Source organism: Leishmania mexicana, chromosome 30 (assembly GCF_000234665.1).
Source record: "Leishmania mexicana MHOM/GT/2001/U1103 complete genome, chromosome 30".
In the NCBI taxonomy this organism is placed as follows: Eukaryota; Euglenozoa; class Kinetoplastea; order Trypanosomatida; family Trypanosomatidae; genus Leishmania; species Leishmania mexicana.
Genome location: NC_018334.1, coordinates 799,972 through 826,122, shown reverse-complemented (window position 1 = coordinate 826,122; position 26,151 = coordinate 799,972). Strand labels below are relative to the sequence as shown.

The window sequence follows — 26,151 nt, the reverse complement described above, 5'->3', positions numbered from 1 at the left end:
TTTCTCTGCCCATCTTTACCTCCTCCGCTCCTAACCCGCGCATATATATATATACTAAATATATATCATATATATATATATATGCAACGTGGTCGTTTCTCGGTCTCCGAGTGATAACCGTCGCCTAATCGCCCACTCGCTCTTGTGCATTACTCCCTCCATCCCCCCTCTCTCTCTCCCTCTCCCGTTTCACAGTCTCAGGAGAGGAGTGTGTGTGTGTTTCTGTGGTCGACTCAGCCCGCGTCCCTCGCATCGCTTTTTCCTGCCAAGCACCCTCGCCCCTTTTTTTAGCGGACTGTTTTCCGTCCTTTCTCACTATCACATACCTTACGGCTTTGACATTTCCGTTTGTCGCTGTGCTGCCTCCTCGTCTATCCCCGTGCAGCAGACCGCCCACATGCATAGTCGCCCCTGACTTTGTGTAGCTCTTCTGGTGCGCTGCGGCTGTGCTCTTGATTACCTTTGTCCCTTTCTCTGCCTCGCTACACTCTGTTTTTGTTTTTCATCCCCGCGCAGCTGCTGCTGAGCATCATGGCGCTTCGATATTCTACGGAGATCATGCGGGTTCAGGGAATCGGCAGTCCGTACTCATCTCTGGGGGAGCTCTATATACCTGATCCAACCAACGCATCCCGCCGCACCCTGAACACTGCACGCACCACACTGGGTTGGTCGGAGCTTCCAAGCGCCTTCCTCAACATCAAGGCTTACCAAGACAAAGTCGGTGTGGGCTGCAGCGGCTGGGGAATGGATATGAGCTTGCTCACGGTGCTGTACCCGGCTGTGTACTGGTTCCTGGGTATTATGCTGATCCGCTACCTCTGCCGCGAGCCGTTCGCACGCTTTGGCATCTACATGGGCGTTGTCACAGAGAAATCCACATGCCACCATCGCGGCATTGCTTCCGGCAGGCGTGGCATGGACTCCCTCTCGCCACGCGATCGGAAAAAGATCATGAAGTTTCAGAACCAGATGTGGCTGTCGATGTTCTACGTTGCCTCCTCCTGCTTCGGTTACTACGTCCAGCGTGATCAGCCCTGGTTCAAACTGCCGCTCGACGACGAGGCTAGCTTGCACCTCCTGCTGCCGCACCCGTACAACCCGCCAGAGGAGCTGATCATGTACTACCACTACGGTCTGGCCTTCTACTTTGCCGAGCTGTGCTCCCTCTTCATCATTGAGCGCCACATGAAGAGGTCCGACTTTTTGGAGTACGTAGTGCACCACACCACGACGCTCCTGCTCATTCTCTGCTCCCACATTGGTCTCGAGCACCGCTTTGGCGCTTACGTGCTCTTCATCCACGATGCCTCCGACATCATGCTGTCTGTCAGCAAGTCCCTCCACTACATGCGGCAGGAGAAGACTGCGCGTCAGGATCCCCACAACACTAAGAACGCCGAGAAGGACAGCAAGGCGCCCCGGAAGTCGTTCCTGCAGAGGTACATCGCAACAGAGATGTGCTTAAACCTCTGCTTTGCCGCTTTTGTTGTGTTCTTCTGCTTCTTTCGACTCTACTGCTTGCCTTTTATGGGCAAGGCAACAATCCGCATGTCCCCCAAGGTACGTCACGGAAACTTCAACATGTGGATGCTCGTCTTCCTGCTGAACGTGGCGCTGCAGGGGCTGCATGTGTACTGGGCCGTCCTCATCTTTGTTTTGGTACTGTCTATGGCGAAGGGTGAAGAGCTAAAGGACATCCGCTCTGACGATGAAGAGGATTCTGAGTGCCCCTCGTGTGCCCATGAGAGGTTGCTGACGGAATCGAACGGCCCCACCGCCGCTCAGGAAGGCAAAGGCATGCAACACCGCAATGTAACGCGCGAGCACACAGCCGCGCCGTCCTTGTCTTCATCCCTCACGTCGACTCGCAACCGCTCGCAGCGCCGCGGCTCCTCCAAGCGGAAGGAATAGTCGAAAGACGAACAGCAACACAACAACAAAAGAAAGAAACATGCACAACGGCAGGTGCCAAGAGGCTTTCATCTCCGCTGTCGACAGCGAGCGAGTCGACTCCTCCGCGGCTCGTGCGCTTGTGTGCCTCGGGTGATGTGATGTGATGTGTTGTGATGTCTTTATTTTATTCTTATCCGTTTGTTTTGCTTGCTTCATAAAGTAGCCGGCGGTAACGGTTGGAGGGGGTGGGGGAGGGGAGAGAGGGCAATCTGCTGGCACATACACAGAGAGAGAGGCCACCGCGACCTGGCACGGCTCCTTTGTGTTTCTTTAGATCCGTCTTGCCATTGCCACCACGACCACCACACATCTTCTGGTCTTCTCGTTGTCGAAAGGGCTGTTTAGATCGGCAGACAGACCGCCAGGCGCACAAGCACCCGCGGGCGCATCGGCAAGTATACGCGTGCGTCGGATCACCACTTGTATAGGCACTAATGAGCGGAGAGTCTGTCCGTAGAGGGACTGCGCGGCTTTGCTGACTTTATTTTATTATGCGGTGCCCTTGTTTTTTGTTTGAGCGTGTGCGAGCGCCAGCGGCGGCGGCCTCGGATGTGGGCGGAGAGGTGAAAGCGTCGACAGCGGGAGAGCGGTAGAGCGAGAGAGGGAGCGGGAGACGAAAAAAGCGCCTCCTACCTTTTCTTTTCTTTTACTTTCATTGTGCGCGCGGATTCGATGCGTATTCCCATACCGCCTGCCAGCCATTCCGCTATGCTTTTCTCACCTCTGTGCTCCTCGTTCTCTCCCCTGTGTGTGTGTGTGTGTGTGTGTGTGTGTGTGTGTGGTTGTTGGTCGGCTGGTTTTGTTCTTTGTATTTTCTTCGTCTTCCACCGTGCGCCTGGTACTATGCCTGCCCGATTAGTGGCGTATACGTGCACTGGTGGAAGTACTCACCCGAGTGTGAGTAGGACTCTAAATATGCTGCGACAACGATCCATTATGTAGCCACCTGAATTGCTAGTGAGCGTGTTCAGCTCGCTTGTAGGCCTAAATTGGGTCTGCTGCGGTTCGCACTGGTGGGCATGCGCCCTTCTTTTGTTCATGGTGCTGCCACAGACTCGCCCCTCCCTTAACGCTTGGAGAGTTCTCTGCGTAGTCATCATCAACTGCATCTTTAAAAAAGGAAAAGAAGGTAGAGTCTGTCGCAATCGGCTACTCGGGGGTTTGAATCGCGTGCAGCGGCACACAAACATGCTGTCGGGACGTGCGAGACTCACTTCTCTTAAAGCCCAGATTGTGTTTTCCTGGGGTCTCTCACGTGGTGTGCATCTACGCGTTGTCAGAAGCAGCGTCATGCCGACAAGTCTGTCCCTAGTCACTATGCTGCGAAGGCATTTTTCCGAAACCCCCCGCATCAAATTTTGTGAGCCCCTGCATCGTCTTGCTCTCTCTCTCTCCGGCATTTCTCCCTCCCCCCTTTTCCATCAGACGACTCCCGATGTCTGTCATCATTCCGCCGCCCCTCCTCCTCCCCCTCTCTCCATGGCCAACCGGGTCTTCTACGTGTGCAATTCGTGTTCTCACTGCCTTCTACCATTCCTCTCCGCATATGCTGTCCAACGCCTCTCTCCTGCTTCCCCATCACCACCTTATCGGTGCACCCCTACCAATCCATGACACGTAACCAGTGCTCACACAGAGTGTGCCATCTTTCTGCGTATTTATTTTTTTCCGCACGCGCGTGAGTGTGTGTGTGTGTGTGTGTGTGGGCGTCTGTCTTCGTACACTTGCGTGTCAGTGGATCTGGACTCACCGGCATCGTGTCTGTATGCTGTTCTGTTCTCGAGATGTTTTTCTTATGCTTTTCCGTTGCTCCTCCTATATCGATGTGCCTCTGTCACTCTTTCTCCCTTCTTCACCGGTGACTCCATTGACCCCGCTCTGCCCCGCGCCACGCCACGCCACCCCACTCGCTCCCCTTCTCTCTTTCCCTTTCAGCAGAACTTTCCTCGCCTCACCCACACCGCGTTCCATCAACCATCAACACTCACGCACAACGCACAGACATGCGCACGACCCCCGGGGAGATCCTCGCATACGGAACGAGAAACAGTAAGAGTTCCAAGAGGAGCAGAAACCCGACCATCCAGAGTGCAAGGACTGACGGAGTCAGTCCAGACGGTATTACCGTCATCTCTGCTCCCCGCGTTGTGGTTATCGTCGCAGCCGCAGTCCTGATGGAACTTCTTGCTCGTACGACTTTCTTTCTGCCCTCCCCCTAACCCCCTCTGCACGACCCCCGTGTTGTATCGCTTGTGTGGGTGATGTCTCTTCATCGGTGTGCAATGCGTCCTCGTCCTCCTCCTCCTCTGGCGGCCTTTTCCCTCTTATGAAGGGCCTTCCATCCTCCCGTCTCCGCCACCTTCGATCGACGCACGCGCCCACACGTGCGCGCTCGCTTGATCTGCCTTTGCGCGTGTCTCTCTCTACACTCTGGCATGTGTTGGGTCTTTTTCAGTGCTCTTCAGGCATGAAGGAAAGACGGGATGGTGTGCGGGCGATCGATCTGAGCGTGCGTCTCCCCACCCCCTTTTCTGCAGCTGCGGGAGACCTCGCTGTCTTGTTGGATGCCGCTAAAGGGACCCCAATGTCGATCCACAGCTGCGGCTCTGCAGGTCGGGTCATGCCCTACCCTACCCCCCCCCCACACACACACACCACCCTCTCTCTCTCCTCCTCTCCTCACTGTCACCGTCATCTCCACTGCGGCGCGAAGAGTGAAAACTGAAAGATGCGGTACGCCACCAACCACCACACAAGCATGTCTCCTCTTTCTCTCCTCCAGCTCCCACCTCTCCCCAACGTCCTCTCCAAGGAAGGGCTCCCGCTCTCTTTGTCGCATTTGCCACCTCCCGCCAGTCCACTTGCGATGCAACGGATCTTCGCTTGGCCGTGTCTGCGCACATGTCGGCGTCTCTCTGTGTCTTTTTTCTTTGTTTTCATGTTGGCCCCCTTTTTTTTGGGGGGGAGGGGTGTTGCCCGGTTGTGTGCACGTTAGCGGTACACTGGGGCTCCCTCTCGCCTTGGCATTCTCTCTCTCTCTCTCTTCGTGTGGACACGGGCAACTCGTCGAACAAGGCGCGTCCCGCACTGTGAACGCGGGGACGGTGCGCAACTCTGTATACTTCCCACATGTGAGCATGCGATGCCTGCACGTGACGCTGGTCGTACTGTGTGGCCTCAACACCTTTCTGTGCCTTGAGATGGCGAAGTGTTGGCATGACGCCTTCTTTGCATCGGCTTCGTTATACGTTCCTCTCGGTCTTTCGCGGCCTGTGTGCTTCCTCCGCCCTCACGCAACCCACGCCTCACCGGCTACCCTTGGCTCTCGATCAACCTTGGTGTCCCCCTTCACCACCACCGCCACCCTCCCCCAGCAGTATTGTTTCCTTCACGGGTGCCTCTGCTGCGCTACGCGTACTTCGCTTCATGTTCCCTAGGTTCCATTGCATCTCCTCGTTATATATACCCGTAATCAGTTTCACCTCCCTGAGGGTGGAGGGGGGAAGCCGAGCCGCCCCTCTATCCCCTGCCGATGCTGCACCACCTATGGCCGTAACAGGGTCAGGCACCCACGTACGTAGGGGATGTCGGAGCGCTGTATTGATACTCATGTCGGCGGTGAGGCCGCGGATGGCGTTGCGTAGGAGAGATCTTCGACAGTGGACACGCTTGTACCACCCATGTGATGGACAGCGTGTGAGCGTGACCCAAGGGTATCGCAGCTGCCCCTCGCTGCCCACTGGTGGGAGAGCCTGGGCCACCGCGAGGGGGGGGGACGCACCAGGTGGCAGCATGCACAGCGGGGATGGGTAGAGCTCGAAGCAGGGGCCGTGCGCTCAGATGGCTGAGTCGGCGCACTTCTGTACCGCGTGTGTCTATGGCTGATGCGCTGCGACAGAGAAGTAGGCATATTGAACAAAGCACAAAGCGAAATTTTTGTCAGGTTTTTTTCTATCATCTTTGGTGCAGAGTCTGCGCCCCGCATGCATGCGCATGCTCAACGCTGCGCGCTCGCACATGTCAGTCGGTGGCCGGTCGATGCTAAAATCAGCGCAAACTCTCCCTCACTTCCTCTGTCTCCCTGGACAGGCACAAACACACACACACACAGATGTATGTGTGTGTGTGTGTGTGTGTGTGTTGGATGTTGTAGGAGCGCATCGTATCCCTTTTTTCGCCTTTATCCCACCCCCGCTTTTTTTCTTTTCACCCTTGCGTTCTGCCGACAACGTAAGTCGCCTGCGTCATTGCCCAACGGCAGGCAAAGTCAGGCTCGTTGGGAATGGGGGGGGGCAGCGGAAGAGCAAGTGAACGGGTAATGGCGGAAAGACGCGGTGTCAGAGGATGGCGCCACCTCGCGCTGTATTTTGTCGCCTGCGTGCGCACCTTTACTATTCCTTTCGTTTTCGCAAGCTCCCTCAGTGCACAGCACCGGCGCCGCGTCGCACAACAGAAATGGAGCGGCGACGCACCCACCCACCCCTACGATGGCGCAAACAGTCGAAAGGCAGCTTTCGCAACTACTCGCGTGGAGAATCGATGGCGATCTTGACGCCGCTGCGCCATGTCACACAGCCTTGGCTCGCTCGAGCTCTCATGTGCCTACCCCATGCACAACTGCACAGCAGACACGCTAGAGCTTCGGCTAGCATGAAGCGTAGAGAGCAACTGCATTATCACTGCGTTCACCTTTCTCTCTTGCCGTACGCGCCTCCCTTATCGTCCCTCTATCTATGCTACTCCTCTCCTCTCTCGCCGCCTCGTGTTGCTCGCTCGCACCCACTCCCATCGGCCGCCGCAACAACTCACGGGCGACAGGCACTCCCCCGCTTAACTCGACTTCTCCTATCAGCTGTACTCCCCATCACGACCACACCAAGGACAGTCAAGCAAGGTGGCTGCCGTTTTTTGCCCTCTGCTGCCTTTTGTCTCCACACGCCTTCTGCAGAGCCCCATCCCTTTCCCCACCTCCGTGCACCTCACGCCTTTGTATACTAGCACTGTCTGTCGTCGAGGGGGCGGAACACGTCAGCTCAGCTTTGCAGTTCCCATTCGCCACGCACCCCACTCCCATCTATGTCACTGTTATCTTCGACTCCGATACCGGAAGACACCACTCCCCCACCTTATAATGCTACGTTTCTCACAAGCAGCACACGCACCGCACAACCGCAGGCCCATCTATGCTACTACTACCACCAGTACGATTCGCACGCGCCTCAAATCCTGCCACTAGCGCATCCTGGACCGCTGGAGCAACGGTATGTCGGTGATGACTCTCTCCACTCACCGCGAGAGGCGGCGGCGCCGGGGCCGTCTGTCGCGTCACCGATCGCCCCCTACCCACCGCAGCGGCTCCTCCGCGTACATCAGCCGGTCGTGTACGCACCCTGGGGCATGATGCCGCAGCCCACCGATGGCGCACCTGCCCACCAGCCCCACGCCATCCCCGGCGCACCAGCCAGCCCCACGACAGCCGCGGTTGTCGCCCAGGCCGCGCCCGCCATCTCCCTCGATCTTCCGGTCCCCCCGAGCCCCGACAAGCGGGTGCGCACCTACTACGCGCTCATCCTATTTGTGCTCATGGCGGCAATGGGGCTGCTGCTCGGCTCCTTCTTCACGCCGATCGGCACAGCGTACTTGAACTTCACACGCAGCGTCACGGATGTACAAGACTCAGCAGTCTACAAGCGCAGCATCGAAGGGGTCCTCGGTATGCAGATCAGCGCGTATGCGGAGTTTTCTCCCTGCACCGTGTTCAAGAGCCACGCGTGCGACACGATCACCGCGGGACAGGTCTCTGGGTGGATGCGGTCCATCACCGACGGCATGCATGCGCCGTTCCCTGATCTGTTCTCATACAGCGGCATTGATCAGGCCCGCGTGAGCTCCTGCTCGTACATTCATCTACCAGCAGCAACAACACACCCGGTGCCTCAGCTGCAGAGCATCGCGGCCCCCGTGGCAATCGGCCGGCGCACCTTTCCCGGCAACCGTGGCCCAAGTTCTCCTGCTTTGTCTCTCCACGCGCGCCACGGCTGGAGAAGCGGAGGCAGTGGCCTGGACAATGTCTCAAAAAGCCTGCGCGCTCATGAAAGAGAGCCACACTCTCATCCCCCTCTTGCTGCTCCTGGGCACAGCGATGCTCCCGGCCACAACGCTCCTACGCGCGCGCCCCCCGCTGCTGTGGCGCCGCATGGCGGCAATGCGAGCCACGTTCTCATCGTCCTCCACAGCTCTGTCCCTCAGGGGGCAAAAGCCGCCCTCACCCTCACGTGCGACAGCGACACTAACATGGTACCTATGCTGAACCTCACGATCATCCACAATGCCGACGTCTCTGCGTACCTTCCAGACGGCACCGACGCAAGCAGCTCGAAAATCATCTCCGCCGCGGACCTTATTACGAGCGCGGACCCTAAAAATGTGCTACGTGAGTACCAACCCCTCATGCGCACCTGTGCCGAGTACCTCACGGCATGCGCGGCGATCAAGACGGGGTACTACGTTGTGATAGCCCCCGCCAGCCTACTGCACAGGTGCGGGCAAGAACCCGTCAGTCCACCCAGCAGCCCTTCCCGAGGTTCTGCGACGGCTGCGAAAGTACTCATATGCGACATCACCGTCTACGAGCCTACCGCGTACGCAATAGGTGCTATGCGCTTCACCGCGAGGGCACAGCTAGCCATGAACATGGTTGTGTACCCGTACAATGTTCGCTTCCCCAGCAGCGCAACAGGGACGCCGGCGTGCCTCACGCCATCTGCGATTCTCCTGGTGTTCGCCGAGGCCTGGATGCTGCTTGCCGTCGTCCTCATAGCGGTCACGGCAGGCATGGCCCCTGTGCAGCGTGCCAAGCTTCGTCGCCTCCGCGCCGCGCTGTATGCGGACGCTTCCGTGGCGATGGAGATCCTGTACCGCGCTCAGGGGGCCGTGGCGGCGGCCATTCCGCTCACAGCGGCACCAGCACCCGCAGCGCCCCGCACACCTCACGAAGCTGGCACCGAGGCTGGTCACACCACCGACGAGCCCGCCGCCGCCACAGCGAACGACGCATCCGCGATGTCGTCCACTTCCCCGTCCACGGCGCCCCCACGGTCGACCATGCAGACGCCGCAGCAGCAGCCATCAGCGGCGCACACCCCCCAGTCAGTGTTCTCGACCACCGCCGCGGCGATGCTGCTTGTGCCACCATACTACAAGCCCGGCGGGATGACGGTGCCTGGGACGAGCGGCGGCGGCAGCGTGGGTGTGCCCGGCATTATGATGGGCCGCCACCCGTCGCCGTACAGTGAGGGATACTACCTTCAGCCGGAGCACGGTCCGAGAAATGCAGCACCCCCTAGCACCACCACGCGTGGCACAGCCGGCGTCGCGCATTTGGACGCCGGCAGCTGCAGCGACGAGGACTGGGACGCCAACAGCGGCGAACACGCGGCCCGAGAGGATGCCCGCCAGCGCAGCACCCCTCCGCCGCCTGCGATCAGCGGCGGTGTTGGCAGCGGCATTGGCTGTGCGATGGCGCCAATGTGGGTCCCGGCGGTGCCCGGTGCTTTGCCCGCCAGAGGCCACCACCCGGAGCCGCTGATGCCAGTGTCGGCGACGACGGACTGGATGTTTGCGCGGAACCGACGCATCGTGAGCCAGAGCATGCTGGAGGAGAGCTTTTCCTCGGCGCGCACCGCGGAGGAGCGGAATGCGGCGGGTGTGTCGATGCCCGGCAACTGGCCTGGCAGCGACAGTGAACGCGGACTGGACAGCGACGACAGACTGCCTTTAGCCGACTACGTGCTCCCGGAGAACTCTCCCGGCGAGCGCACCATCGACCTCTTTCTGCTGCGCGCTCGAAAGTCCTACACACGCCTGTACTGCAAGCAGGTGCGCGTTCTGACCAAGCTGTTGTTTTATGCGAAGGCAGCGGTGTTGATGGCGCTGGTGCTTGCGCTGGTGTGCACTGGGCTGCAGCTGTCTGGTGTATCAGCGAGCGGCAGGGCGGGTCTACAGTTTCGCAACGGTGACACTCTATCCAACCGCTATGTGCTGAGTGCTGGTCATGCGGCACTCATGTCACTCTCCCTTGCGTGCGTGGTTGTGGTTGTGGCGCTAGATTTTGTTGTTGAACGAAAATGGCTGTGGTAGAGAAGCCAGCATGTTCAGGTCTCTCTTGTCCCGTAGTCTGTATTTCGCTCGCTCGCTCTCTCTCCCTCTGCGTGGCTTGGCACACTGTTGATTTTTTCCCTGGTGGCCTCTGTGCGTGTGTATTTAGCTGCTCGCCATGTAGTGTGTCTGTATGTATTCGTTTGGTGTGACTCCTCTGCAAGTATCGCATCAGCTTTCATGTTTGGCCTTTAATTCCTGTCCCCTTTCAGATGCAAGGCGGTACAAGGTGCTGTTCCCTCTCTCTCTTGGTATGCCTTCCTCCTCTTCCTTCTCCCTCTCTCTCGTCGTTGTTTTCCGGGTTCTTTGTGTCGCTGTTGTTGCGTTGCTCCGCTGCCTATAATTCCCTGTTCACTTGTCAATGGTCTCGGGAGGTCGCGCTTTCATCCCCCCTCCCCCTCTCCCCTTCTTTGTGTTCCCTTTGTTTCGGTGCTCTCGCACTGACTGTCGCTCACGCACGCACGTGAGCGGAGGAATCCACGTAAGCGCATACCTGCCTGTATTTTTTTCTTCGGGTTTTTTTGTTGTGATGTGAGTGTAAAGGTGTGTACATTCGCTTGTGATTTAGTGCGTGCGTATGCTTCTCCGTGTGTCTGTGTGTCTGTGTGGGTGTGTGTGTGTATCATGGCAAGCAACTGTAGCTCTCTGACTCTCTCCTAATGTTCGCTCTACCCCCTCTCCTTTTGTCTTGCAGCCTTCGCCTCCATACGCGTAAAATGGCCGCGCGTCTGTGGGCACGCGTGGCAGAGGGAGAGAGAGCGAGCACGCGAGCAAGTCTGAGACCTGCGCTCTGTCTCTTGGAGATTTCCATCCTGCACCCATCCATTCGATGGTGTCCAATGTGCCCCCCCCCAGCCCACCCAGACACACACACACAGTTTTCCGCTGGCGTCTTCACGTTTCTTATTTTTTCCAGTGTTCGGGCACCTGTGGTGCGCATCCGAATTCGCCACTCCTCGCACACTCGTGCGTGTGTGTGTGTGCGTAATGCGTGCGTTTCCGTTTTTGAATCCCTCCACGCCTCGGTCGCCTATTTTTTTTATTAGTATTATCTTTTCACGTCAGCGCTTTCATTTTAATGTGTGTGTGTGTGTATGAGCGTGTAATGTGTGTATGTATGTGTGTGTGTGTGTGCGATCTATTTCACTTTTGACGTTGTTGTTTTTGTTTTCTCGCTCTTCGTCTCTTACTCTCCCTCCCTTCCCCCTCTCCTCCCTCTCGTTCATGTATATGTGTATGCATATGTATATATATATATATATGTGTGTAGATGTGTGTGTGGGGGGAGGAGGGGGGGGGGCTGTTCATACACGAGTGACACACAAACACCACCGTTACCTTAGTCGACGCCCCTGTTACCAATCTCCCCCATTGCGTTCTCCTCCATCTTTTCTGTGTGGGTGTTGGCATACGAGCACATGTACATATATATATATATATATATGGATATGTATGTGTGTGTATGTATGTATAAATGTGTCGTCCTCCTTCCTCGCGCTAGTGCGTTCTGTAATGCTAAACTCACCCCCCCCCATTCTCTCTTCACTGGCGTTCTTTTGTTCTTTTGTATCGGTGTTTGTCTGTGTTGGGTGCGTGAGTCTGTCCATGTCTGTCCGTGTGCGTGTATGTGTGTGCGCCTGCAATATCGTGCCGCGGTCTTTTTCTTTCTACCCTTTTTCCTCTCTCTCTCTCTGGTGCTCTGCGCGCCGTTTTTCCTGCACTCCCTCATCACGGGCACGAACCTTTTCTCGGCGTGCTCATTTCCTTCCGGTACATCTGAAGCCGTCGACACTATACAAACACATCGAGACGCTTATGGAGGGAGGGAGAGACCGGTGTGAGAGCGCGCCACGGAGAGACTGGCAAGTGGTCTTGGCCTCGCCCCACGCACCACAGCCTCCCTTCCCGCTCTCCTCGTCTCGAAGCCCTCCCCCCCCCCTCATCACGTCACCGCGGTGAATGCTGATTTCTGCCGTTTCTACTGTCTCTCCTTACCGCTTCTCGTCTAAGCCATTACCACACGTCCATTGTCAGGAATAGATAACGGCAGGCGCGAGTGCTAACACCACGCGCACACGCGCTCGCAGACGTATACATGTATCCATCCATCTCTCTCTCTCTTGCAGTCTAACGCGTCTTGCCGTTTTGTGCCTTCTCTGTTGCGGCCAACACTTTCCTATGCTTTCTCTCTTTTGCCCCCTGTGTCTTGCTCCTCCTCACTTACTCCCTCCCCCGCTGTGTCGATTTCACGTGTCGAATTTTTTCGAGACACATCAACACACGTAGACACGCACGAACTTTGGCACACCTCTCTACGCTTCGCCTCCCCTGCCCACCCACGCCCCCGCCTCGCCGGCTCTACCTTCTCTTCTCCGCCCACTCTCTCGCTCTCACAAATGGCGTGCGCCGCCCCCTCCTCCGGGACGTCCCAGCTCTTTACGTGCCCGAGAACGCTCACATCCCCGGTAAAGATCGATGAGGAGTGGGCGATTACGACGTCATCTGCTACGCACGCTACCCCCACCCCGAAAGCGCCCGTAGCGACGCTGTGCACTCTTGCAAAAGGATCAGCGCCGATGGCACCGGTGACGGATGACACCCACGCTTCCCCTCAGCCGTCCCCTGTCTCCACTTTGTCGGCTATCCGCCGCTTCTTGTGCCGCAGCAGCATCATGGTCCCGTTCATGGCAGAACGTGCAACCAAGAAGGTGGTTGTGCTTCCGCCGCCGATACATCGCCTCTACCGCCAGGCGGACGAGACTCGACGCTCGCCGAACCAGCGAGCAGACTCCCTCGCCAGCTGCGGCGACAACGAGCTGGCAGCAGAGAATGCGGGTGTCTCTGTGAGCACCGACTGTGAAGCGAATGCCAAGGTCGACCATCCACGCGGCGACGTCTTCGACTTCACCTGGACCACGAAAGAGGTGAGTGCAATGCGCATGCAGCAGCGTGAGTACCTGCGCAGGCAGCGCGGCAGCCCGCATGCACCGGTGCTGGTGAGGATGAATGACCTGGTTTCAAATCTTCTGAACGATGGCGATTTGGAACAGATGGAAAAGGCGAGCCCCACCGTTGCAACTGTCGCCTCGCCGACTGTGCATGCCAATGTGGCGAACATCGTAGCTGGTCTTTGCACGCGCGCCATCCCTCAAGCGGAGTACATCAGCAGCGTCTTCCAGTACCGCATGAGCGTTCTGCAGAAGCGCATCAACGCGGTTCCGACCGGAGTGGTAGTCCCTGCTGTCGTGCAGGCTACCATGACGCTAGACGAGCTGTCGGATATCCACAGCGGCAAGAGTATCCCGAAGTACAAGAAGGGCAAGGGGACTTCCAAAAAGGCGTTGTCGCCAACTACGGCGCCAACTGTCAGCTTCCCGCATCCCGGGGTGCCCTTCACATACCAAGATCTTGCGCAAGACCCCCTACTCCTGACGGCTGAGCAGCGCGCCGACCGCCGCGCGGCGCTGCTTCACCGGCGCACGCTGTCTGAGGAGGTCTACGGCCAGTCTGTCCCGTACAGGTGAGTGCACTCACAGGTACAGACACTCTCATACGCATGCTCCCTACAACGGTCAGAGCGAGTGCCCATGCCTGTGTTTGCCCTTGTGCGTTATATATATATATATAGACTCCCGGTGTCTATGTATCGAGTCCATCCCTTCTCTCGTTTTGTTTTTCCAAGGAGGTGGAGAGATGAATCAGAAAGGTCCGTGTCTACCCGTCAACGCGCCCGTCCCTTATCTTCCCCCGCCCTCTCTCTCTCTCTCGCGCTCTTTGTATCTATCCCAGTCCCATTCGATGGTGATCGTCTGACAATTTGACCGGCCCTCCGCTCTGATGCTTCCCCATCGCCACCTCTGACTTCTGCCTTGCCTCCCATGCTCTCTCTCTACGCTCGTAATCTTCTGCTGTGTGTTCCTTTCTTTTCTGTGTCGGCTTTTCCTTCTTGGTTTCTCTGTTTCCGCTCTCTGATGTGTACCCCACCCCCACCCTCGCCAGTATACACCTATACATGTATACATCTATGTATACTAGCGTGAAGGCGCTCCTTGGGCAGTGTGAGTGCTGCGGACTCCCTCTCCGCCCTCCCCTCCTCCGTCCCACGCCAGTGAGTGAGTGCACCGGTCCATGCGGGAGGCGAACCACTCATCTCTTCGCTGTGTGCATCCCACGCACGCTTTTCTCGGTGCACAACGGTGCGACGAGATCCGGGGGGGACACGCTGGGGCCTTTCTTTTCCTGCACCGGTGGAGGCGCGCTCTTTGCTCTGCCTGTGAGTGTTCCTTCTCGTCTCCGTTTTGGCTGCGAACGGGCCGCAGTGACCTTGTGGCCCCCTCTCTCGTTGTTTCCACTGCCCGTGTCTACAGAGTAAGCCTCACCCACACAGCCCCCTTCATGTCCCCATCCGGTGCGACCGGAAGCTGGAAGGGCAGTCGGCCCCGCACTCTCGCCTGTACACAAGCACCGGCATATAGGGACGCATCTGTACTGTTTTGTAGGAAAGGCGCGCTCTATTCCTGCCGGCATGGCCTCGGTGTGCGCGGCACGACCGCACGCGTGCCCGATGTTGGACCGATGGAGGCGAATGTGCTGACTCGCTCAATGGCCTCAGTGTAACTCCCCCTTTCCTTTCTTCCATATCTCTCCCCCTTTTTCTCACGCTGGCGAAGACGCGGGAGTGCTTGCACACAGACACACATATGCGCGCTCATGCCCGCGCCGTGGCCTAGCAGGGAGCGTGAGAGCAAAGCAGAGAAAGACATGCTCGCACATAAGGATACTGTTTTTTGTTTCTTCGTTGTTGCCGTTACTGCTTTGCTGTGTCCGTTGGGACAGCGAGCACGCGTGCGCATTTATACGCCCCCCGGGCACATTCTCACTCTCCATCCCTCTGTCTGTCTCTATATGATAGCCCATATGTACTCAGGAATGATGGGGGTCTTCGGACCTCTTCCATTGGTTGTAGTGACGCCTGCCACGGTCCCTCCTCTCTCTGTCGTTGTGTGTGTGTATTGTTTCTGTGCCATGTACGCTTGTGTGTCTTATAGCTTACGTGTCATTCCTCATGTACAGTCCCTTTCCCCCATCCCCCCTCCGTGACCATAATACGGGCTCTACGTGCATGCGTAGTCATGGTACAACACACACACACATATGTGTATATATATATGTGTATACGTATAGGAAAAACATGGGGGTGGGGGAATTTTTTTAAAGGTCCTTTTCTCACCGCTCCCCTCTTCTTGTTCACATCCGTTTTTTTGTTGTTTGTTGTTTGGTTTTTCATGATTGTGTGTGCGTGCTATGCGCCCCATCTATCGGCGTGTTGTACACCGTGTGCTCACCCTCCCCTCCCCCTCCCCTCTCCATTGCTTTGTTGTCTTTTTCGTTGTTTTCGCTTACCTGTCGATTGTGGATGGTTCACGGCGCGGTGTCCTCCCCTCTTCTCTTCGCTGCTTCTTGTACGTGGGATGGCCCTCCCTGAGTCCGCACTCGTCTCGTGCCTCTTTTATTTTCGAATTTTCAAACGCCTCCGTTGCGACTGTTTGATTGCCCTCCGTCTGTTTCTCGTTCTCCTTCTGACACTGTCCACCCACACACACACACCTTTGTGCGGCCGCAGCGCTGTGGTTGCGTTGTGGCACCTCTCTCATCACCCGTTGGCTTCCCTGGCACATGCTAGAACCGCGGAGAGAGAGACGAATAAAGTGAGCTGAGCTCCACAGCAGAGGAGCCCACCCGCACCTGGAGATTCCCTCTCTTCCGATTCCGCGTGCTTTTCACGCAGCACCGTCCTTCGCACTCGACGGTGTAGCAACCACCACGTCACCGCCTTTGATGGAGGTGGAGGGCTGTGTAGCATGAAAGACTGTGTTGATGCCCCGTACACGTGTGGCGTCTTCCTATCCTTTTCTCTTGAATTCTCGACCCGGAATGCCTGCGTGTGTCTGCGGGTTTGCCTCATAGCTACTCTCCCCTCTGTCTCTGTGTGTGTGTACGCGCGGGTGTGTTGATCTTCATGTTTTCTTTCTCTCTATCTCTACTCGCTCTCCGTCCTGCTCGTCCCGACAACGGTTGTAACTAAGAGCGCTTGACCGTATAAGTGTAGGTGTGGATCTCAGGTGTGCGACCATGGTATGGCGGTGCTGGATGGAGGGAGGTTGAGCAGGGAGAAATCCTGAAAACCCCACGCACACTCTTGCGTCAGCCGCACACAAGCACCCATGCATAAGCGCGCAACTGTGTCTTTTCTTGTGACCCCACGGTGAGCTGTGCTGCCCCCCCCCCTGTGCAACACAACTGCCTCACCACCTCTGCACCCCCCCCCTCCCTCACCCTCACCCTCACCCCATCTTCCTCGGTACGTCCATACAAGCGCGTGAGGACGGTAGGACCCGCTCCCTTCTTCCGGTTTGACATGGCTCATCTTCACTCCTGTTGATGTTTTCCTTTATCTCTTTGTATGGTTGTGTGCGCGTGTGTGTGTGTGCGTATGTTTGCTTGGCGGATCCCTGTCTTCTCTCCTTTGCTGGGGAAGATGGCAACTAGTTTTACTGCCTCGTGTGTGCGCTCCAGTCCAGCACCATCCCGGCCAACCGCCATCACGCCAGCCCCCGGGTAAGAGATATGGTGGATAAGGAAGGGCGGACCCTGCGCTTTGGTAGAGGGCATCGAGAAGACAAGCAGCGGTTCCGTAGGGGCAGAGCACAGAAGACAGCCCCCTCCCCCTACCTGGAGACGTCTAAAAGGTTTGTGACGTCCCCCATCACAGACCAGTGGGTGGTGATGGAACCCCTCAACAGAGTGATGACCTTCTTTTTTTTCCTTGCCCCCATTCTCTCTCCCCGTTACCCGGTCCTCACCAGGTGATTTTCCCCCGTAGTTTCCCCCGGCTCTCGCGTTGCTCTTCCCCCCCCCCACCTCTCTTTTCCCCTTCGCTTCTCGTCTACATCGGCCATGTAACGAGTATGACGTTGTCTGCCTGCGCCTACAGGATACCTCTGAGACATCCCATCGGTGTCTCTCCTATTTTTTTCTGCTTTGTCCCCCCCCCACCCTCTGCTAGGTGTCCTCGTTGGGGTACATGTGTGCGTGCATCGGAAGCGAATCAACAGCACTGCTGTGATCCCTCTCTCATTGATGTGTGTGTGTGTTTACCTTTATATATATATGTATATTGCACTCCTGTGCTGTGTCTCTTGATCGACTTCCCTTTCCCCTCCCTCCCCAAACCCTTCCCCGCTTACTCCATGCTTTCCCTTTCTCTCTATATATATATATCTGTAGTAGGTGTCTAGATGATCCTTTGATTCGCCGCTGCTTTGTCCCTCGTCCTTCGACTTGTCTGCGTTTTCCCCTATGCGCGTGCGTGTGTAGAGCGCCCTTCTCGTGTGTATACCTACATGCATATATATATATATATTCGTTGCTTGGAGTGATACGCAAGTGTTTCCGCCTCGCCCATGATCGCGTGTTGTCCCGCTGCGTTGTGCTCATTCCTCACCCTCTCTCTCGCTTTGCCCTTCCGGCGCATGAGCATCTTCCTCCTGATGTGGCCTGTCAATGCGGACCTGCACGTGAGTTGGCTGTAGATCTTCTTGTACACTCTCTCTCTTATCTTCGCTGGCCGAGAGGCGTTCTTCCCTTCTCTGCTTCTTACGCTCGCTCGCGCATGGGCGAACCCTGACGGTCCTCGGCACACGCGCCTGCTGAGTAATGAGCACAAAGCCAGAAAAATATCAGAGGTGCTCCTCATTTGTGTGGAGAGCCTGATGGTCTGTCAAACGGCGAGGGCGCCACGACCCTGCCGCTTATTCGGAGCGGTCACCATCCACCGTAGGACCATGTACCCTCGCGGTAAGCTGATGCGTTGCCTAACTTGGCTCTGTGTTCGAAGAGGAGTGGGGGAGGTGAATGACAAAGTACGTGTGCGCACTTGTTCACCGCCACCACCACCCTCCCTCCCTTGCCCTGTCGGTGCGAGACATGCCGGACCACCCGAAAGGGCCTCCGATGGATACTGATGGGACGTGTGCAACCGCCGATGGAGTGGTGGTGCGATTTGAATCGCGCCCGCATATCCTTTTCCTGCCCACACAGCACAGAGCTGGCTTGCCTATGTCCCTCATCGTATCCCTCCCCACCACCGCTACCACCACCATTCTCATCTGCTCACCTCTTGCCATTCTCTTGCGCCCCCTCCTTCCCCTCTCTGTCGTCTGCAGCTCTCTCTCTCTTTTTCTTCTCTTGATTTCCTCCTCCGTCCTACGCGCTCAGCACCTCTTGTCTGGGCGCCTCAGCTTTCCCTTTTCCTCGACTGTCCAAGCCTCCTACCCATCACTTCAGCACCGGTAACGATGCCATCTCAGGTGCACGTGGACCCGATGGCGCGCACCGCCACCGATACCTCGGAGGCGAGCAGCAGTGAGGTGGACATGGTTGCCGTCATGACAGAGATGACCGTCGCAGAGCGCCGCCGCGTGTACGCGCTGCAGGGCCTACTGAAGGAGTACTACGAGGTGCGCCAGCGCCTGCGTGCTGAGATTGCGGCGCTGGCCAACGAGTGCGCCGCAGAGAACCAGAAGCTCTTCGCTGTTCGCAAGGAAATAGTCACGGGCACACGCGACATCACGGAGGAGGAGCTGCAGGGCATTGGTTGCACGGCGGCGCCCACCGAGCCGGAGAAGAAGGACGATGCTGCTCCGGCGAAGAAGGGTGTGAAGTTTGTCGATCCGGTGGATGAGAAGCAGAACAGCGCACTGGCTAAGGCGGCGGCGAGCCCGTCCGGCGGCATCCCGGCGTTTTGGCTGACCGCCATGAGCAACTCGGAAGCCGTGAACAGCATGATTACTGAGAAGGACCGTGACGCCCTCATGCACCTTACTGACATCGAGCGCGGGTTTGTCGAGGGTGACCCGGAGAAGGGCGACCGCCTCGTCTTCCACTTTTCTCCCAACGATTACTTCACAAATGAAACGCTCACGAAGGAATACCACACCGAGTACGACGAGGACCACGGCGAGCCGCGCATCACAGACGTGGTTGGCTGCGACATCAACTGGAAGTCCTCGAAGAAGAACCTGACCGTGACCGTCAAGCAGAAGAAGCAGCGCAACAAGAAGACCGGCCAGATGCGTGTCGTGGAGCGCGAAGATCCGTGCGAGTCCTTCTTCAACTTCTTCTCCCCGCCCAACCCAGACAAGGATGATGATGATGAGGATGGCGACGATGAAGACTTCCTCGAGCAAGAGATGGAGATGGACGTCGAGGTCGGGACGGCGCTGACGCAGGCGGTGGTGCCGCGCGCCATCTTCTACTACACTGGCGAAGCTGTGGTGGAGACCGGCAAGGAGCTGCGCGAGCAGTACGGCTTTGGAAACAGTGAGGATGAGGAGAGCGACAGCGAGGACGAGGAGAAGGACGAGGACGAAGACGATGACGAAGACGAGGCGCCAGCTGGCGCATCGAACTTCCGCAACATCGTCCGTCAGCGCGGCGGTGGTGCTACGCCTGGTGGCCGTGGCGGGCGTGGTGGTGCTGCAGGTCAGCAGCCTCCGCAGCAGGAGTGCAAGCAGCAGTAGAGAATCAAGAGAGGCATAGTTCTCAGACCCTCACTTACTCTCTTCCTCTCCCTCCCCAATCCCATGATGACACCCTCCCCTCTATTTTTCGTTAAAGGCACGGCGCGATCACGAATATAGGAGGCGGCAAGCAGCGTTTTTCTTAACTAAACCCCTGCGCTACACACACGCACAAATATATAAGCTGGTCCCGTATGCGGGCGCTCACGTGAGATAAACCCCCGAAGACGTGGCCCAGGTGAAGTGGCGGCGTTGCATGTTGCTCTTATCCCCTCCCCTTCCGCCTCTCTCTCTCTCGTGGACATGCCCGCGCAGGCCGTGTCCTCTTTCGCGCTCAAGGCCCTCCATACAAACAAACCCTGAGCTGTGCTCGGCCAAGCAATCTACAGGTAACCGCGAGACTATGGCAGCAGCAACGACTCCCTGCTGCCTCCTCCTCCTCTCTCTCCGCCATCGTAAAACTCGCGGCCCCAATCTCTGAAGAGGCAAAGTCCTCCCCACTCCTCCACCCCACGCGCCGCCTTCATATCCGTCCCCGATGATCATGATGCTCGCTATATCCTCACCGGCTCAGACCTGGACTGGGCACCTTCTATCGTCGCATCTGTGCCTCTCCCCGTTTTTCTTACTCCCGCCTTCTGTCCCTCCCTCGCCCTTACTGGACTGTTTCAGGACCTGCAGCGTAGCCGAACGGGTCTGCATATTACAGTGGCGCAGACACACATCCTCCGTAGTGGTGCGGCTCTCGTGTACTCACCAGGGTCGATGCCCCGCTTTGTCATCTCAACAGCCCGCACCCCTCACACGCTCCTGAACAGCCGGATATGCACACATTTGCGCCCATCCCGTCCTGTATCTCTTTCTTGCAGATTTTTTTTTCCGCTGCTCGACATACATCTGTCTGAGCGGTCTGTCCGGGTACACAAGTCTCCGCGTTCCCCCTCTCTTCAACAGCCCAACCCCTTTGCGTCCAGCGCCGGCCACACCCAACTCCAAAACCCGCGTGCGTGTGTGTGTGTGTGTGTGTGTGTGTGTCTCTCTCGCTGTATATGTCCGGACGATATCGTAAAGTGCGCAGTGGTGTGGGATATAAAGCGTGTTGGTGTTCCAACTCCTTTCGCTGTTTCGCGCGCGCGCTCCATCCTCCTCCCCCCCCCCTCCCTTCGCATCCCCCGTTGGCTTCGGTGTTACTTTTCGTTTTTACGGGGGTGGGGACTTGGTTTTCGTTCCCTATCCTTATTCTCACCTGCCCTCCTGAGCTGGGTTGTCTGTCGTGCGCTTGCACAGGCAGACACTCGCATACCAAAGCAGGACCTACACGGGCGTAAAGAGTCGGTCACCATGATAGTCAAGGACGTGTCTGTTGCGGCGCTCACTGCATTGGTGGAGGTGCGCTATCTTGAGCCTACCGGCTCTACCACCTTCACCAGTCCACGATCGAGCCCCCTACCCAGCGTTCTCTTCGCGCGTTACGTATCACAGCCTCTCCGCGCGGGCCACCGTCTTCATCATGATCTGCAGCATTGTGCTGATGTTCACGTGTCTGCCACACCGCTTCAACCCGTGTTTAGTTTCAGTCCTACGCCAATATCAATGGCATCACTCGCAGCATAGTCAGTCCATCATGTAGGTAGAGCCGCCCCTCAGCCCGCTCACTAGAGAAGGTCCAACCTCAACTACCTATGCAACGGAGCAGTCGAGTCGTCTTTGCAGACGGCGCTGGAGACACTGTGGGCCACGCGTTAGTTCGGCCACGTGTGCCAGTCGGTCACCACTGGATTCCGAGCGTCCCGCGCTTGTGTAATCAATTCTATCCCACGGACAGCGGTGATGACCAGTGCGCCGGTGCTGCGTACCTCGACGATGACGCTGATGCAGCGGTGTTTGTCCCAAGATCGCCGGGGAGGTGTAGCGCCTCAGTGTCAGCGGCAGCCGTTCCCACTCCAGCATCCATCTCGCCAGGACGCGCATCTATTGCACCGAGGCTGCCGCTGCGCTTTTTCAGCGCCTCACTTCTCTACCACGCCCGCTGACGCTCGAACCTTTCACCGTCTACTACTGCAGCAGCTCCACCGGTGAAAGTGTGCGCCAGTTACGCCCTGTCACCTCTGAGCAACGCGACTCACTATCAACGCCATCATGCCGGTGTATCGTATCCAGCCGAGGGCACAGTGTTCATCCTGAATGCCTATCGATCCCCTCCACACGCATACCTCCCTCTAGAAAAGCCATACGACCTTTCTCAACAGCACCTCGTGGGGCGTCCCCAGAGAAGCTCCTCGCCGCCATACAAGTTTGGTCTCGCGTTCATAGCTGGCAGAGCACATTGCACATGCAGCACGAGTCCCCCCTCGCTGCCCACTGGTGGGAGAGCCTGGGCCACCGCGAGGGGGGGGACGCACCAGGTGGCAGCATGCACAGCGGGGATGGGTAGAGCTCGAAGCAGGGGCCGTGCGCTCAGATGGCTGAGTCGGCGCACTTCTGTACCGCGTGTGTCTATGGCTGATGCGCTGCGACAGAGAAGTGGGCACGTTGGAGAGGAAGGCCTCTTCTTGCACGTCGGTGGTAAAAGGGGGGTGGGCGCTCCTCTGGCGCAATTTGTTTTCGCTTCAATTTTGTGCTGTCTGCCGTCTCCGAGGTGGATATCTCGCTGTTCAGCCGAGCAGTGGTGATCCCCGTCCCTCCCCTCTCTTTCCCTTGCATCGGATGCAGAACGCACACGCCCTTCATTGATGCGGGCGCAGAACTTGAAGACGGTCGACCGCGTATTGTCGCACGACCAAACATGTGTGTGCGTTGCAGTGCGTGCGCGGCTTGTCGACGGCTCTCGTTTCATGTCAACTCTGCTCTTGTTTTTTTTGTGTGTCTATTTTCCTTCAGTCTCTCGAGGTGAGAGCCTCCCCCACACGGCTCTGGCCCCCACATCCAAGTGTTTGTGTGTGTGTGTGTGTGCCTGTATCTTTCCTTTTCTTCTCTCACCCCACGTCGCCGGCTCTCACCGTAAACGAGGGCGTTGAGTGTGAGCTGTGGGGAGAGAGAGAGTGAAAGCAGAGTTTGTAACAGGGAGGAGGGATTCTTTGATGTAAGCCGTGAACGTGATGACGGGTGTGAGACATAATCTGTTGGTAGCCCCAAGACCTGTACTCTATCGCGTTGTATGTGAGGGTGTCTCTGAATGGACCTCAGGCAAGCATACACCCCACCCCACCTCACCTCCCCAACAATCGACTTTATCTCAGTGGTGACTCTCTCTCTCGTTCCGCTCCCTTCCTCGCCTTTGCCTCCTTTTGAGTCACGGGTATGTGAACCCCTCCTCCTATCAAACCCTTTCGCATGTCCGTCTTACACCGGCAACCGGAGTGCGTCCTGCCGCTTGCTCCACTCGCAGCTACACACACACATACACACATAGGCGAGGCTTCATGAGGGCGACTTCTCTCCGTGCGAGGGGCTCATCGGGTCAACACTCGCACCCTCGGCTCTTTCCAGCGACCTTACGTCTCCTCCCGTGCCGACCATCAGCACCATATCCGGCTGTGCGAGCTGTCCGCGTTTCCTCGATTACGCAGCAGGCATGCATGCCGCTTCTCTCACTGCACCGTCAACTCAGCAGTGACGATGGCTGCCTTCTCCCTCCTACAACACCTGCGGCCGCGGCCACCGTCGGCAGCGCCACATGTGAAGGCGACGACGACGACTTGAAGATGGACATCTACCGTCCTCAGCTGACCCCGGAAGATGCGGAACGGAAGGCGAAAACGGATCTCTTTTTGTGCCTCGTTCTCACCCTCCCTCGCGATCAGGACTGGAAAGATATGCTGACAGCCGCCTTCCGCGCCGGCACCTGGAAGCCTCACCACCTTAGCGCAGTGCTGCGTGGTGTGCAGCTCAACAAGTATAATGAACCGGCTGTGTGTGCACTGAGCTGTGCAGGCATCTGCGCCACCTCCTTGCCTTCCTCCCGCACAGCCGCACTTCGACACTCCATCGTCGAAATCGCCAAGACTCCCCCTGCGTCCTCGACCCCATCCACACGCCTGCAGCGCGCCAGAGACATTTTGGTTTTCTGCGCCGAAGAAGGCGGCGTGTACGCACCGCCATCTGCTGAGGACCCCCTCGTCGATGTCTCTACAGCACCGTCGTCACCAGCTGACGAGGAGACCAGTAGACGCTCTAACTCTTTTGCGCCATCACCAACGGATGCTCACCAGCTCCTTGTACACCTCCTTAAAGCAGCTCAGCGAGGTGCCACTGTGACACCTTCTCTTTCAAAGTCGAATACCCCTACGCAGGCTGTGGCATCTTTCCAGGACGTGTGGAACTTCTTGGCCTGGATGGAGCTGCACGGATACCACATACTCTCCAACGCTCTGCTGGACGCTCTGGAAGCGGTGGTAGACGAAGGCGGAAGCCAGGCCGGCGCTGAGGCTACGGCGGGACTAACAAGAGCCGCTGGCGCATCATCAGCGTCCTCGCCTTTACCTCTTCAATACGCAATGGTGTCTCAGCGCGTACACCGATTGGACTATCTGCGCGGGGAGCGTGCTCTGCTACAGGAGGCGATGAAGAACGCTGAACAAGGCTCAGACGGAGCATCAATGAGCACTGGAGCTGTTCGAGAGCGGCAGCGGCGGCGGCGAGATGTTCCACGAACTGCTCCTGTGCATACAGAGTAGCCGTCTTACCTACTTTATGGGTGGGAGAGACACATAATCACACACACACACACACACAGAGCGAGAAAAACGGTCGGCATGCAAAGCAAACTCCAGCTGTTGATGGGCCCCTTTATCGTTCGCTTGTGTGAAAAGGAGCTGATGTGGTCCACTACTCGCTGCTGCCATCACCTCGCTGTCTGCGGCTTAACAGTGCACAGCAAGGCTGTGGCGCCGACTCCACAAGAAAGTCCCAAATGGTCTCCACGACTGAACCCCACCACCCTGACAGAAGACGTTATCCCGTTGCTTGCACCGGCGGTGCTCCCTCTCTCTCTCTGCGCCGCCAGCATGCGTTTCTCTGTCAGTGCAGTAACCCAGCATGTGCCACCTGCGCCTGTACAGACGTGCAACAAAGCTTCTCGTTACCTTCTCACTACTTCTTCTCCTTTCTGCTCATCCAACACCGCCTCCCCCATCCACCCACTCCCTCCCCTCCCTCTCCCCCGCACGCACGTCCCCCAGTTGTGCCACGGATCTGACAAGGCTACTCCCCTCCGCCCCCAAAGGCGGCGATATCCGCACGCACGCACACATACACACGGCCAAAAGCCTACGCGTACGAAGAAGGCTGACATTCTTTCTCTCCTTTTCCTCCCCCCCCCTCGCTGCGCTTACCCCCAAATAGAGAAACGTAAGTCCGCGCGGCACTTCGTACCACATCCACATTCGACTCCCGCGGCGCCCCCCCCGCCTCCCCCCTGCCTGCGCTGATACTCGCATACATATATACGGGCAGGCGTGGTGCAGAACAGTTTATCTAGCATCGGCATCTGCGTCTGTCAACTACGCCTTTTCCACTTGATTTATCTTTCTCTCCCCCGCCTCTTTGGTACTGCGAACAAGCAAGGGCCCCGACTTCTGCTTTGCGTGACGGTGTGTGTGTGTGTGTGTGTGTCTACCCTGCGTGAGTGTCTCCAGATTTGAGCAGCAGTCGATTCCTCTCCTCCCCACCTCAGCGTGAGCTTTTCTTTTGCTTTTAATCCTTGCCAACGCGCTAATACGTATCTGATTTCTCTCTTCGCCTCTGTGCACGCTCGTGATTTGCCCTGCTACCCAAAATTGACTTCAGGGATCTGTCCATCCCTCTCTCCCCCCTACCCCACCCCTCCCGTACCCTGTCCAAGAATACCCTCTGCGTGTGCCCTCCTCCTCGTGGGCTTTCGGGTCATCACGTGGGATATGAACGAAGAAGCCAGGCAAGCAGACACACAGACACCACAGACTCTTTTTTTATCTCTTGTTGTCGGGCTTCTATATAAACCCTGTTGTTTGTTGTTGTTTACGAAAGTGGTGTATCTCTCTGTCTGCACCTGTGCCTGAGCAGCCTCGCCTCCAACGGGGCATTTCCGTTCTCCGTGTTCCTGGGCCACCGCTCGCCCCATCGCACCAGCCCACATCACCTCTCTTCGTCGTCTGCCTCGATAGCTGCTGCTGCTGCTGCTGCTTCTCTCGCTTGCTCTTTCGCTGTCCCTATTTCTATTATCACAAAGTCTCGTCCAAGCGAAGAAAACAACTTCTTCATTAATAACCAGAAAAAGAGAACGTGCGCTCTGGCGGTGTACGCCTACTGCCCATTCGACTCACATCATTACTTTGTGTGTGTGTGTGTGTGTTTTGGCGTGTGCCCGATCGTGCGCTTTCTTTGGTGTCGCAGGGGTGTCTGTCCCCTTCTGCGCCGCTGATTCATTTGGGGTGTTGTGGGTAGTCAGAGCTGCTAGCTGGACGTGCTTGTTTTTTGT

General features: G+C 57.3%; 5 protein-coding genes across 5 annotated transcripts; all 5 read left to right on the top strand.

The window, feature by feature from the left end:
* Positions 1-531: 531 nt before the first annotated feature.
* On the top strand, positions 532-1,914 carry LMXM_30_1780 (conserved hypothetical protein; the record flags this gene model as incomplete). Its single annotated transcript, XM_003877649.1, has 1 exon — positions 532-1,914. One exon carries the CDS (start codon positions 532-534, stop codon positions 1,912-1,914), a length of 1,383 nt encoding a protein of 460 aa, XP_003877698.1.
* Positions 1,915-7,032: 5,118 nt separating this feature from the next.
* On the top strand, positions 7,033-10,095 carry LMXM_30_1770 (hypothetical protein, unknown function; the record flags this gene model as incomplete). The annotated part of the gene is made up of 1 exon (XM_003877648.1): positions 7,033-10,095. One exon carries the CDS (start codon positions 7,033-7,035, stop codon positions 10,093-10,095), a length of 3,063 nt encoding a protein of 1,020 aa, XP_003877697.1.
* A 2,414-nt stretch (positions 10,096-12,509) lies between these two features.
* LMXM_30_1760 (hypothetical protein, unknown function) lies at positions 12,510-13,637 on the top strand (the record flags this gene model as incomplete). The annotated part of the gene is made up of 1 exon (XM_003877647.1): positions 12,510-13,637. One exon carries the CDS (start codon positions 12,510-12,512, stop codon positions 13,635-13,637), a length of 1,128 nt encoding a protein of 375 aa, XP_003877696.1.
* A 4,833-nt stretch (positions 13,638-18,470) lies between these two features.
* Positions 18,471-19,694, top strand: LMXM_30_1750 (nucleosome assembly protein-like protein; the record flags this gene model as incomplete). Its single annotated transcript, XM_003877646.1, has 1 exon — positions 18,471-19,694. The coding sequence occupies one exon, from the start codon at positions 18,471-18,473 to the stop codon at positions 19,692-19,694; it is 1,224 nt and encodes a 407-aa protein (XP_003877695.1).
* A 3,422-nt stretch (positions 19,695-23,116) lies between these two features.
* Positions 23,117-24,370, top strand: LMXM_30_1740 (conserved hypothetical protein; the record flags this gene model as incomplete). Its single annotated transcript, XM_003877645.1, has 1 exon — positions 23,117-24,370. One exon carries the CDS (start codon positions 23,117-23,119, stop codon positions 24,368-24,370), a length of 1,254 nt encoding a protein of 417 aa, XP_003877694.1.
* Positions 24,371-26,151: the final 1,781 nt, after the last annotated feature.